Source organism: Accipiter gentilis, chromosome 29, assembly GCF_929443795.1.
Source record: "Accipiter gentilis chromosome 29, bAccGen1.1, whole genome shotgun sequence".
Lineage (NCBI taxonomy): Eukaryota > Metazoa > Chordata > Aves > Accipitriformes > Accipitridae > Astur > Astur gentilis.
This window is the reverse complement of record NC_064908.1, coordinates 11,339,452-11,353,457: the sequence shown is the minus strand read 5'-3', so window position 1 is coordinate 11,353,457 and position 14,006 is coordinate 11,339,452. Positions and strand designations below refer to the sequence as shown.

Here is a 14,006-nt window from a genome sequence, read left to right as displayed (position 1 = left end):
CACACAGCTCTGGTGATGGCCCTTGGCTCCCTCTGCTCCTCCAGACTTGACTTACTGTGTCACTCCAGCTTGCCTCCTGCTCCGCTGTAGTGCAGCTCTGGGCACTGCCTGGAGGCCTTCTCCTTGCTCTGTTAATGGGTCTTCATCCTTTCTGACCACAAGTATGATGCACCTTTCTCCCTAGCTTTCTGGGTCAGTGGTTCAGAAGTGCTTGCCGTGGTAGCTGTTAGCACTGGTGGGACCTGAGGTTGCTCAGAACAGCACCCTGACCCCTCTGTTCCTTGCACTGCCTTGAACCTGCCTCCAAACCCAGCCTGACAGTCCTGCTCATTGGTGTCAATGGTTGCAATAACCTCCACTCCTGAATTCCCATCTCTGACTGGCAAAAGAATATTACTGGATGCTACAGCTTTGAAATGACCAAGGCTGCCCAGACACTTCTGTATGCAGAGGTGCCAGCTGACAGTGAAAGAAAGCCCCACCATGATCAAAGACTGGCTGGCAGTGAGGAGAGCCTGACCTGGCTGGTGGATTTGAGAGGGGTTATTTGGTGTGACTGCTTGTGTCATTTGTCTGAACACATGCTTCAGGGCATGAATTAGCTGAGTTGCTTTGTCCTGACTTCCTGCACACCATTGACAGATGAAAACATGTCCCAGCACATGGGAACAGCCTGCCTGTAGTTTTTTTCTGGTTTTATTTGTATGTGTAGATATAGATATATTTAACTGTTGAAAGGGGGGTTATTCTGTTCACAAATATCATGTAAATAAATGCAACATACCCTGGTTAATTCAGCCTGGTCAACCGGAATTGACAGGTACCCCCGAGGGCTATTTGATTTCTGGATGGTTTTACATTCTGAGGGAAGGGGTGGAGATTAGTTTGTTATTTTTTCCCCCCTTCTCTCTCCTATTTCTAATCGATCTGAATATTCTGGAATACATATGCAAAAGCTTTCAAACAGGCATCATTTGGGAAAGTACAGAAGAGATCAGACTTCAGCCCTACAGCAGGAGGCTAAAGTGATGTAAACCAGTAAGTTTGTTAATGCATTGCTACAGTTCAGTAAGCCTGCAATGCTACTGTAGTTAAGGTGATGTTTCCAGCTTTTTCAAGGTTAAATTCAAGGTTGGTGGAGGCATCCTACATTCATCAGGCAATAGAGATATCTCTGTCTGGCTACCTTTCCCTCCAGCGCATCTGTTCTGTATGCCTGAAAGGATGGGGTTTGTAGCATAGTTTAACAAGTTTGCTTATCTGTAGGCAGAAGCATTCATTATCAAAAGGCTTGAAATGGAAACCGCTGCTGTTGGCGTGTGTGTGATAGGGTAACCGATCCGTCTGGCGGAGGAGGGATCTGGTGCATGGCTGTGTACCTTCCTGGAGCAGGTACCCAGACAGTGGGATGGTGTTGTGGAGCAGATGGGCTGGTGTGCAGCCAGGGTGGTTGGGCTTTCAGCTGATGGGTCAGTCTGACCTCCTTGGGTAGCTCTGCTGTAGCACAGGTTCAGTGCAGAAGGCAGCCAATGTTGCTGGCCCAGGGCTGGCACATTCCTTGCCCTTGGCTTTCTGTTATATTTTTGTGTGGACACTGGGATTCCTTTGTTGTCAGCCGCGAAGAAGCTGTTCTGGGGCTTTGGGAAGTTACTGGTGGACTGTCAGCTGTCCGCTGGCTTTGCTTTCACCATCCTGTTCCAGTCAGTGGTTCTGGGCCAAACTCCAGCTTGCACCAAGCTTGGGTCAGAGGCTATTCTGTGTGGATGAGCAGGAGGTGAATGCTGAGATCTGGGCCAATTATGCAGTGTAGACCTGACCTAATTTGAATGATATCTCATGAGAAGGCACAAGAAGGGGTGTGAGAATTAAAGGGAATGGAGGGAAGGAGATGGTGCTGGTGTGTATGCACCTGTAGTTGTGCAAGTTATTGCAAATCTTTACACTTTCCATGTCTGTGTTGTCTGTGGCAGAGATGTGTCTGTTGAAGAGGTGGCCGTATTTCCCAAGTTTTGCTATTATATTGCTGCAGTAAGGGCAGCCTTCCCTGTAGTTGTAGTTAGTGGATCCAGTGTTTCATCAGAGCCCTGTGCCCTTCTTCCCCATAGGTAAAGTAGCCAGTGATGGTGGTCAGTAATAAGCATGAAACGAAGGGCTTGCACTAGTGCACAGTTCTGGTAAAACACTGTTAGAGCCACCTGTCTCCAGCACAGACACAGCAGCAGGTCACAGTCCCCCAGCCCCATCCCAACAGAGGATGTAGCCTGCCTGATGGAAAGATGGGACCTGCTTCCCATGGTCACCTTGTGCTTCAGAGCAGTTTGGTTTTTTATGATCTGTCCAGGCTTAAGTCCTCTGGATTTTTCACAAGAGCAAGGACTGTTTGTGGCGTGAGTTGTCATTGATGTACTTCTGGGATCAACAGCTTATTTCATTAAAAGCACTTTGGAAACCATCAGCCAGCAAAAACTCACAGGTGCTGCTGAGCTGGGAGGAAGATGAACTGTGCAAAATGCTCTGCAAGTGTTGGATTGCTAATTCTCTCAGAAACGCCATTTCATCAGCTGAATCGTTGCTCTAATGTGCTTATTGCCAGGGGAGCTGCTTATTCCTTTAAGCTTTTGGTGCAGCAGAAAAAAGAAAATATACGTAAAGAAGAGAGTGCGAACGTCTCCTTGCCTTCAGGCAGTTCTGTATCCAGAAGTAGCTGTAATTATTATAAAAAAACAGAAAGAAAAAATATATCTGTGATAACGTTGCATGGCTTGAATGTTTGAGATGCTAATGGTGACTACTTGAGCATGAAGGATAAGAGATGCAGGAGAGATAAGGAAGGATTTCTTCCTATTAGATTGTAATGACATTTTTAGTGTGAAGTGATAGAGCTCCCTGCATCTCTCACTTTGCTTGCTCTGACCTTGCTGGGTTTTGCTTTGGTTTACAGCTAGAAGCATATCCAGGCTACTCAGGGGTATGTGGTTAGTTCCCGGTCGTGACTGGAGTATGTGACATGAGCCACTGGCTCCCCAGTTCCCTGGGTGTCGTGGTTTAATCCCAGCCAGCACCTAAGCAGCATGCAGCCGCTCACTCACTTCCCCCCTGCCCAGTGGGATTGGGGAGAAAATTGGGAAAAGAAGTAAAACTCACGGGTTGAGATAAGAACGGTTTCGTAGAACAGAAAAGAAGAAACTAATAATGATAGCACTAACAAAACGACAGCAGTAACAATAAAAGGATTGGAATATACAAATGATGCACAGTGCAATTGCTCACCACCTGCCGATCAACGCCCAGTTAATCCCCGAGCGGTGATCCCCCCCACCTCCACTCCCCCCCGTTTATATACTAGACGTGACATGACATGGTATGGAATACCCCTTTGGCCAGTTTGGGTCAGCTGTCCTCGCTGTGTCCCCTCCCAACTTCTTGTGCCCCTCCAGCCTTCTCGCAGGCTGGGCATCAGAAGCTGAAAAATCCTTGACTTTAGACTAAATATTATTTAGCAACAACTGAAAACATCAGTGTGTTATCAACATTCTTATACTGAACTCAAAACATAGCACTGTACCAGCTACTAGGAAGACAATTAACTTTATCCCAGCTGAAACCGGGACACTGGGGATTAAAGGTATCCTTCTGCCTTGGACGGTCTGTAGCACTGTCCCAGCAGACTTACTCCAGAATGTCCCTTGGTTCAGACCTCGGCTCACCTCACCCCGTGCTGGTGGGCAGCAGTGCCATCTCTGTTTTTTCAGGCACTTTAAGCAGAAAAAAGCACCTAAAAGCGGTAATTGTGCTGCATGAGTTGAGCACTGCCCAGTGGTGAGGCAGCCGCTGGGCTCAACAGCAGCATGGCCAAGAGCTGGGCAGCACCGCTGGGCTGAGACTTGGGATCAGGCCCCGTGGCAGAGGACTTGGTTTAGAGACTGTCCTGCACTGCTTCTGCTGTTCTTCTGTTCTGCCTGTCCCTCTGCTCTGAGTGTCACCTCTCAGCTGTGGGAGATGCTCACTGCCCTGGCACACACCTCGTACAAGAACCTGTTTGCAAACCAGTGCCCCACATGTGCCTGTTGTGTGGCCAGGGGCAGCGCTGTAGCTGTGCTAATATTAAACACACTTGGAGGTGGGTGCCAGTGCCACTGTGGCAGCAAAGCCGCGGCATGGCCTTACAAAGCCTGCCCTGGAAGGGTGGGCTGATGTTGAGGCAGCTCTGGCAGATCCAGCACCCCTAGCAGCTATGATTGTGCTGCTCCCAGTACCTCAGTTAATGGGTCGTGAGCTGGCTCTGCCTTCCTGTGAGCTGTGCTCGCACGTTTGCAGGTTGTCTAGACGTAAGCCAGTGGGGTTTCCTTGGTAAGCAGGAGGAAGATGAGCCCTGCGAGCCTCCTTAAGTGTTGTTTTTCTTGTATGGTAGCAGTAGTGGCAGGGAAATAGCTGTCGGCATGGGTGAAACCTTCTCAGCCACTCATGCAGCTGTGTGCTGAATCGTACTGATGCAGAGTAATTCTTGTCTGAAAGTGCTTTTTCTAATGGTAAAATTGAATCTGTCAACAGGTAATTTCATAAACCCAGAGAAAAGAAATCCCATGCAAGAATCAACTCAGAGCAAATGCCTTACTGATGATGGCATTTTTTTCCTTCATTTCCTGCTACAGGAGGCGGCAGATGTTTCAGCGTCGAAATTGAAATTAAAATTGTGACCTTGATCTTCCAAATGCATCTGCATTGTACAAGCAGGAGTTGCCTGGGGCTGGACACAGCCCTGGTATGGCATAGGGGAGGAGGTGGGGACTGCGCAGCATCTGTGCTACCATGAGCCTGGGAACACCTGGTCCTCCTCAGCAAGGTGCAGGGGGGTTACCTTGCCTCAATGTCCTCACTTTCCTCGCCCAGAATAACTGTCCTTCTGCACAGCCTTGCTTGCTGCCTCTGTTTTAGGATGGTGTTAGGATAGCTGTGCATTTAGCAGCTTGGAGTGATCCCAGCTCTCCCTGATATTAGCCCCTGAGGTATGTTACAGCTTCTCACTCTGAACTTCAGCCTGGCAGCAGAACACGGGGAGAGTTGAGGAGGGAGGAAACATAAAGTGGGTATGTAACCAAAACGCGCTCTTCTGGGACAAGACTTGCACAGAAGCGTTAATCATATGTGTACAAACCTGCTTAGCTGAGTGGAAAAGCCCAAGCAGAAGGGCTTGGTCCAGGAAACGGTGCATTGGGGGTCTGTTCCCAGTGGGGCCCAGGATCAGCGCTTTCCATCATGGCAGGATGAAGTCACAGTGGTGGGAACCACTGGAAACTACAGCCTGGTCACAGTGAACATGTTTAGCTTCCTCTTTGGACAGCACAGCTTGGCTTGTGCTTCACTGTCATCCTGCAGTCTCCCTCCCACCCCACAGCTGCGTCTGGAGCGTGGGCTTACGGTGTGGAAGAGGTGCCCTCAATAGGATGGCAGCGGGTGCAGGCAACGCCATGCTTGGGGCAGCTGGCATGGTGGTGCCAACCTCACCCAACACCACCTCTGTGGTGTGTCCCATCACGGGAGGCAGGAGGCCCTTGGGAAATAGTGTGCAAAATCGTCTCCCCTCTTATCCCTAAGCCCTTAACATGGAGTGACTCAGCCTTTGCTTCATCCTGCCAAGCAGCTTATTGCTCTGTTTGGCTCCTGAACGCTTTCTCTCCGCTCCTCCTTCCTGCCTCCCTCATTGCTCCCCAGTCTGATCAAACTGAGCCCCCTGCCTGTGAGCACTCGCTTTATTTCTCAGCTATTCCCTAAATCTGCAATTTGTCAATAAGCCAAGTGCTCCAGGAGTGGTTATTTCTCTGGCCCCTGCTGCTGCCACACTTTTCCCAGCAGCCTAAGTTTCTATTGCGATTTCTGCAGGGTTTATTCAGAGAGGCGTAGGTATTAGTTGATTAAGAAATGCAATTAAGCCCTCTACAACCCAACTTTCTGGGATTGCCAGCAGCGACATATTTTTTAAGTAGTGCTTAGGTTTTTTCACACAGCTTGTGTTTGTGGGAAGGTCTTTCAGACTTTTACTGCTTGGGGCTGTATTCATTGCTTTCTGCTCCTTGAAGACTAGGTTTGCCTGGTATGTGTGTAAACAAACCGGCTGACACAGCAGCATGTCAGGTTTATAGGGAGAGGGAGTATCTCTTACTCGATCTGATGATATCGGGGTGGGCAGAGCAGCTTCTCAGCTTACCAGCCCATCGGGATAGTGTTAAAGGGAAATGTAAACGTCTTGATATAGAGCTACCCCTTGTGTTGCTAACTCCAGTGAAGTGCTGGCACCTACATTTGGTTGTTTAGGGACTTGTAGGGAGAGAGGGTTGCCATTAGCAGTGTATTTTGACCCTGATCTGTGATTGCATGCACTTGCTGCATTTATGCTTACTCGTATTTTTGCCAAAGTTGGGGAATTTTTGAAAGATATGGCCGTGGTGTGGTGAAGAAGTTGCAGTAGAAGGGAAGCCCTGAATGTCTTTAGACAAATGGGGAGAAAAGAGAAGGACTTTGGAAAAGTTTAATATTTTTCTTGTTCTAATAAAACCCAGTGAAATGTTCTATAAAGTAATTGTTCTATGTCCAGAGCAATGTTTTCATGTAAAGAAAAAGTTAAACTGCCCTTGATTTTGACAGGCGAACGTTCTGTTGGATGGGTACAATGCCCGCTCTCCTCTCCAGCCTGAAGCATGAAGGTCTCTTTATGGTTCCTTTACAATGCTTCAATCCTAGAATTGTTTCCAGCGCTTTGTGTACTTCAAAGCAGGGGAGGGACTAACCCAGGGAACATCAGTTTGGTGCAGCCCTAGGCAAGGATGCTGATACAGGTAGTTAATGTCTTACAGTTCTCACTCTCTGGCTTTCCACAGTACAGCTGTTTCTGGAGTGCGGGGAGCAGAGGGCAGCAGCGCCGTGCTGAGAGCCTGCCTGTGTTGTAGCACATTCGTGGGATCACCCCAGCTTTAGCCTGCAGATCCATAAAACACATGCAGCTGGTGAGGCATTAATGCAGTTACCAGCCAGCTGTGATACAGGTATAGAAAAGTAGGAGCTGTTTTGGCATACATTTCTTAAAGTACAAAACTTTGCAGTGTATTGTCCTTAGGTAGATTTATGTCCTGCTGCTTATTTCTGTCTTGCTGCTGCACCACCACCAAGATAGAAAATGGGTTTTCAATACCAGCCTCTCTAAGGCTGGGCTGAACTCCCTGTGTGATGCTCTGTCCTCTAGAAAGGCAGGTTAATTAGTGACTTGAAGCTGGAAATGACTTTTCCATCCAGATAAATGTGCAAGCTTTTGATTTGACTGCGATGAAGAGTTTTAAATATAAAAGCCATTCACAAACAGTCTGTTTCTGGTTGTTTCTATCAGTGTGAAACACATTTTGGCTTTTCCCATTTGTTTTTATTCCTGCTGTCTGATTTTCTCCAGAATTGACTTAAAACTTGGGACAAAAGCAAAAAAAAAACCCTGGAGTTATTCATTTAGGAAATGTCGTGCAGTGAGTGAACAAAGGCCATTTTAAATCGAGAGTCCTCAAGGGAGCTAAACACAGGCTTGCTCATTCACTCTCAATTCTCACCTGAACTTTCATATATCATCAGGCCTTCTGAGTAGGAGAGGTTGGAAGGAGGCAGATGGGAAGCTGGCTAATAACTTTGGCATACCTTGCAAAATCAGCCCCGCAGCCAGCATTTGGTGGGGAAAACAGCTGTCCAGGTGCTGCGTGGTACTTCAGCTTGTCAGAGGTTTGTGGAAAATATTAAACATCTGTTGAAGTATGTGCTGGCTGTTCTGGGCAGGATAGGTGGAAAACCTGTCCTAGCGTTATTAATTAGAGATAACAAGGCACATGGCTGTGTGGAGGAGTCCTGAGTGCCTTCTGTGCCTTGGGCAGGCGGGGTGCCTGGTTAGGGTGTCCTGCAAAGCTGCTCTCTGCACAGAGCAGTGACTGCTGCAGGGGCGATGGCTGGGCTGGTGGAGCTGTGCGAGGACCAGCCTGGGCTGTGTTGGGGTCTTTCCCGCTGCAGCCTGTGCCTCTGTGTCACTTGTCTTGTTGCTTGTTCTCTGTACCCTCTCCTGAGGGGCGTGTGCCTGGAGTGGCCCCTTGCAGTCACTGCTGCATAAAAGAAGGGCAGAGAAATGAAGCTGGGCTATTTCCCAGTCTGGATGGGTGTGGGTCATTGCTGCGTAGTCACGTTTGCACAGGGCACGGGCAGGCAGAGGGGAAATGCGCCGGCAGTGCTGACTGGCACTGCTCCATCAGTGGTGCTTTGGGGATTTCTCTTGGCTAGGTATCTAGCCCAGAGATGCACCTATAAAAGGAGAGCACTGAAAACTGCCGCAGGTCAACTCTTCCTCGGGTTTATGGTTGTAATCCTCCCAGGCCACGCGTGCCGCCCCTCACATAGCTGAACCCTCTCAGTCCTCCAGAGCTGGCATTTTCTTCTTGTATTTCCTGCTGCCTCCCCTGTCCCACAGGAGCTGCCCTGTCTGGCCAAGGGACACGGCAGGGGTACAGCTGTCCTGCATTCCAGGTGGCCGTGTATCTTACCTCTCCCTTCACCTGTACATTTTCCTCTTAGTGTTTCTGAGGATTGCAGAACAGGGACAGAAGGGCCCCTTTGGTGCTGCTGTGTCACCCTGTGTCCTGTGACACCTGGAGCTGGTGTCAGGGGAGGTGTATGGTCCTGAGCAGCCTGGCCTTCCGCCAAACCGTTTACAGCAGCTCTGTCTGACCCTGAGGGTGTTTGCTATAAACTGGAGTGAAACCTGTAGCTTGCTTTATTAGTTGATGTTGGTAGTTGCTCATACTGGAGGCTAGGTTTCTGTAGGACAGACAGGAGGAGAAGGGCAGTATCCAGCAGAGCTCTGGCAGTCTCTTGTCTGGCTGACACCTTAGCTGGACTCCAGCCTGCAGAATGGTTTCTCAGACCTTGTCTAAGCTGTGTCTCCTTTCCTGAGGCCCAGACCCCTCCTGAAATAGCATTACTTGCTCCACTTGAGGCATTAACCTCCTTCCATGCCAGTGCTTTAGTTCCGGATTTGTCACGTGGGTCCTGGATGTCATTCCATCATCTTTCTCTCTTCTTTCAAGTTTTCCTTTGGAAGAGCCAGACTTCCACACTTTCTGAACGTGATCTGTCCTCTCACTCTATTTGAACCTCTGAATTATTGAAAAACAGGAAAAGACAAGACAAACCCAAATCATGGATGTTGCATGTTCTCCGTGCTTCACTGGAAAATGCCCCCCTTGCTAGAATCACCCTGTCTGTCCCTGCTGTGCCTGTGGTTAGCCATGCTGCTCTCTGGGCATGCACAGGGCATTGTCCACCTTGCAGCATCCTTTGAGCCACAGCTAGCCCTGACCATTTGTCCAGGCATGGGGAGGCAGACAAGCCTAGGGAGCCACAGGAGCAACTAAACCTGCTCTCCCCCCTCCTCTGCACTGCTACAGGAGCCAGCCACTGCAGGGAGGGGATATCCCTGGTTTAGAGCTCCGTCTGGGGCTGCAGTTTTCTGGAGGCATCTCCAGAAGGGGCTTTGTTCCCGGCATGTGTGCTGTTCACTAGGGCACTGGTGGGAGAGCCGGTGGCAGCAGCGGGGACGTGGCTGTTGTCAGAAGCATGGAGCTGGGACTGCTTTTGTGCAGTACTCAGACACCACATCAATGACTGTTCCTGTTCCTCTGCAGGTGAATCTGGTCCTGAATGAAGGGAAGTCCCTGGGCCTGATGATCCGAGGAGGGGCTGAATATTCCCTGGGCATCTACATCACCGGTGTAGATAAAGGCTCTGAAGCAGAGAGCACTGGCTTGAAGGTAAGGGTGACCTCAGGGTGGGCTGGGGCAGGACGTAGAGCTTCACATGCTGTGGCTGCAGAGCCACATCAGCACGTAACTGCTGCTGTTCCTACCCCTCTGCCCCCAGCAAAGCAGGGCTCTCAATGGAGAGGTGAGAGTTGCATTTCTGGAGATGGCTTTTCAGGGCAGGTTCTTTGGATGTTTTGGATACTAAGCCTAGAGGGAGCAAGGTGGTTGTGCAGAGACAAATGCAGCCTTGCAACTTCTGGAGTAGGTTGTACTTGCCTTCTGCCTTAGCACACCCCCACACCTGATTTCTCCCCTTTGAGATAGCCTGGGGATGTTTTTGGTGTAGATATCTAAGAGTGCAGCCCAGACCTGGCAGGTGAAGAAAGTCAGTCTCACCTCCCTGAGCTAGCAGGGAAGAGTTTTCTATTAAAGATCCTGGTCCCGTGCCCTCTTCCTGCATCTCATATCCAAACCCATTATGTTTGGAGCTAATGTTTTGCACAAGGTGCTCTTAGCCTGCCTGCAGGGAATGTGTTTAGCTGCTGTGATGAGAGGAGGCCAGGCTTGCTGCCGTGGGAGCAGGTGTGTGCTAGTTTCCTCCTGCAGCACTGGCATTCACAAGGATCATGTCTTAACAAGCAGAAACAGCAGGATCACCCTCGGGGATAGAGCAGAGGAGCTGATCTATCAGCAGCCTAACTTGGTGCGACCTCCAGTTACATCAGGCTTCCTCCATAGTCAAACAGGTTCCTAGAGGATGCTCTGTGGTTTGGCTGGGCCCTCCTGAGGCTGCACTGATCTAGAGTTGGCTACAGTTTAGCTGCGGACCTCTTGTAAAGTGAGATCCTGCATCTCTTTTATCTCACCATGTACACATGCGCACACATCACCTCTGAGCTTCTCCAGCTTTCCCACTGTACCAGGTCTCAGAACGGGACGGGACATCCTGGGACCTCAGCTGTTCCTGGAAGGGGCATTGGGGTTTGTCATGGTTTAACCCCAGCCAGTAACTAAGCACCACACAGCTCACTCACTCCCCACCCCACCCAGTGGGATGGGGGAGACAATCAGGAAAAAGAATTAAAACTCATGGGTTGAGATAAGAACAGTTTAACAGAACAGAAAGGAAGAAACTAATAATGATAATAATAACAATAATAAAATGACAATAATAATAAAAGGATTGGAATATACAAAACAAGTGATGGACAATGCAATTGCTCACCAGCTGCCAACCAATGCCCAGTTAGATCCCAAGCAGCAATCCCCCCAGGCCAACTTCCCTCAGTTTATATATTGGGCATGACATCGTGTGGTCTGGAATATCCCTTGGGTCAGTTGGGTCAGCTGTCCCGGCTGTGTCCCCTGCCAACTTCTTGTGCCCCCCCAGCCTGCTCACTGGTGGGATGGAGTGAGGAGCGGAAAAGGCCTTGGCTCTGTGTAAGCACTGCTCAGCACTAATGAAACATCCCTGTATTATCAACACTGTTTTCAGCACAAACCCAAAACATAGGCCCATACTAGCTACAGTGAAAAAAATTAACTCTATCCCAGCCAAAACCAGCACAGGGTCAAAATTTTATATGTTCTAGGATGTTCACCAGTACCATAAGTTGAAAAGGGAGCCATTGGACTTCAGGCGTATCTCTGTGTTGCTCATGAATGGGGCATGTTTGAAACTCAAACTCCTCAGGCTGTAGCATTTTACTTCATCACTCAGGGTTTCTTTTCTGGTGTGTTTTTTCTCTGCAATCTCTGCAAAGGGCTCTGCAACCACATTGTGCCCTTTTTGCTTCCTCCAGAGCAATGCCATGGGCTCTGAGAGACAGTTCTTTCCCTGCTCCTTGTGTCAGTCGAGACTCAATGGATGTTAAACTCCCTAGCATTCTCTCAATCCCTTGAAATGGTGCTGGACTGCTGAGGATCGAGGTGTAATCCATTCTGATCCCTCTCTGTATTTTGAAGAGATACGTTTCTCCCTTGATCAGCCCTGGAGAGTTTAGGGCTAAGCCTTCAGTTTTGTTCCAGTGGCCCCATAAAGTCACTTAAAACTGTCAAGGCTGGTACCATGAAGTCGGTGGACAGTCTGGTGGAGAGGGCTGTGATTTGGGCTGGGACAGATACCATCCCATCCCTTGAGTTTCTTTGGCACAAAACTCTGGGCCCATCTAGCTGGGCACTGAGGTCACCAGGGTTCCTTTTATAGACAGAGGAGAAAGAGGGAGACACTTTCAGGGGTAATGCAGCCACTTCTGAACTTAGCTGTCTGCTGCAGACTCCTCTTTCTCTCTGCTGACTCATTTTGACACAGAACAAAAATGCCAAACTTGGAGGTTTGGATCAATTAGAGCTTTAATCTCTCTCTCGGTCCCTAGCAGGGAAATGGAGTTTTGGACCCTGCCCTATGAGAGGGTCACTTGGGCACTAGGGACAAGGAGCTGTGGGAGCATCCTAGGGAGATGGCTGAGTGTTTCTCAGGGCAGCAAGCAGTGAAAGCTGCTGCTGGAAACTCCCTGCAGACCATCCTTCTCTCCCAGAGCATATGTTACTCCTCTGGGCTGGCCACCTTGCAGCTGTTCTGCCTGCACACCCGACCAGGGTACATAGCTGTCTCCCAGGGATGTCAGCGTGTGCTTATGAGTTCATTAGCGCAAGGTTGTGCTGAGGGGCAGCAGGGACAGTGCTCTGGGACATGAGGATGTCAAGACGGAGATGATAAGAGGCACAGGACAATTTGTTTCTGCCTAATAGAGCTGGAAAGAGAGGGACAGGCTCGAGCTGCCCCGGGTATCAGATGGGTGACTTTGCTGAGTCAGAGGACCCGCCATCTGAAGCAAGTGTGTTTGTCCCCAGCGCCGGCTGACCCTGTGCCAGAGTGTCAGACTCTATCTCATAAACACCAGAAGCCTGAAAGATTAAAGGCAGGAAAAGAAAAAGAAGTTGCATTGTTTTCCTAAGGTTCTTTATGTTTGATTCATTTTTAGTGCTTCCATACTGCTCCAAATCCCTCTCTTCACTGCATGGGGAAAATTGCTGCTTTGCTTGGTTCAGTCTACCTGCCAGCACAGCACAGCTAATGTCGCACTGCAAACTCACACATGCAGGAACAGTCACAGCAGCGTAACACATGGCTTTATCCCTCCATCTCTCATTTCATGCCTGCTAGGAAGGCAAGAAAATAATCACATGTATGCTGCAGTCGAAGCACATGGAACGGTGCGTGCTGCTCCCCTCCATCCCTGCCAAGCAAGGTCCCTGCGCCATGGCAATTGTTTGCACACCAGAGTCTCTCCCTATTGATTCTTTATATCTCTCACCTTGCTGTTCTGTTTTCTAGTAACTGATTTGTACGTGCCAGCAGGCCGATGCTTTTCTGAATGTTGGGCTTTATGTGATTTCAGATACACACAGACACTTCCCATCCTGATTTGTGTATGCTGCAGGCCATAAATTTAGAGCTGCTTGGAGGTTTGGAGATAAAGAAAGTCCTTTTATGTTCTGCTGTTAGACATGGTTGGGTGTAGACTGCATCCACATGCTTCCTACACTGCTCCAGGTGTTGGTGGAAGGGATATGATACCATGAGGAGGGATGAACTGATGGGCAAATGTGATTTCCACATAATTTGTTGCTCTCTGAAGTAGAAAAATTATGGGTTTGTTCAATGTGGGCTCAACCCAACCTTGCTGGAGTCGATGGGAAGGTTCCTGTTGACTTCCCAGGCCGTGAATTCTTCTGTGGGTTTTGCTGCTTCCACTGCATTTATTACCAGAATTGTTCAGAAGTTGATTCTGCCAGCCTTTTCATTTTGAGGAAAACCTTCTTGCATCCACAACACCAAATCAGAACTTTCAAACGTTTTATTAAAATGTTTTGCATTCCCCTTAAATTTTGATTAAAGAACGAACAGTGTGGTGTTGAAAGCCAGTCAAAACCAAGGAAGTTTCTTCAGGCCTGAAAGCTAAGATGGCTTTTGCCTGCTACAGAAATGGGGGCCGTGGTCCTGAGAAGTGGGTCCCAGAGGAGATCTAGCTCTGCTGATGCCAGCTTGGGTACTGCTGCTCTGCTCCCTCCAGCTTCATGGCCACGAGGCAGAGCGCTCTGCAGGTGCCAACAGAAAACAGGCTGGATCACTGCAGTCAGTCAATAATTAAATATTCATACTCTTGGCCTTGGCCTTCTTTATGT

The 14,006-nt window shown here is 49.1% G+C and overlaps 2 protein-coding genes across 4 annotated transcripts in view; one reads left to right on the top strand and one right to left on the bottom strand.

Moving 5' to 3' along the window:
• The window catches only part of ATP6V1G1 (ATPase H+ transporting V1 subunit G1), a 107,995-nt gene that overhangs the window by 50,596 nt on the left and 43,393 nt on the right, over window positions 1–14,006 (bottom strand). The gene's annotated exons all lie outside the window — the stretch shown is intronic.
• Window positions 1–14,006, top strand: part of WHRN (whirlin) — a 57,610-nt gene that overhangs the window by 20,941 nt on the left and 22,663 nt on the right. For all 3 annotated transcript variants that reach the window (XM_049832484.1, XM_049832485.1, XM_049832483.1), the window contains exon 3: window positions 9,702–9,827. In XM_049832484.1, coding sequence (XP_049688441.1) covers window positions 9,702–9,827 — 126 coding nt within the window. The remainder of the gene's footprint in view (window positions 1–9,701; window positions 9,828–14,006) is intronic.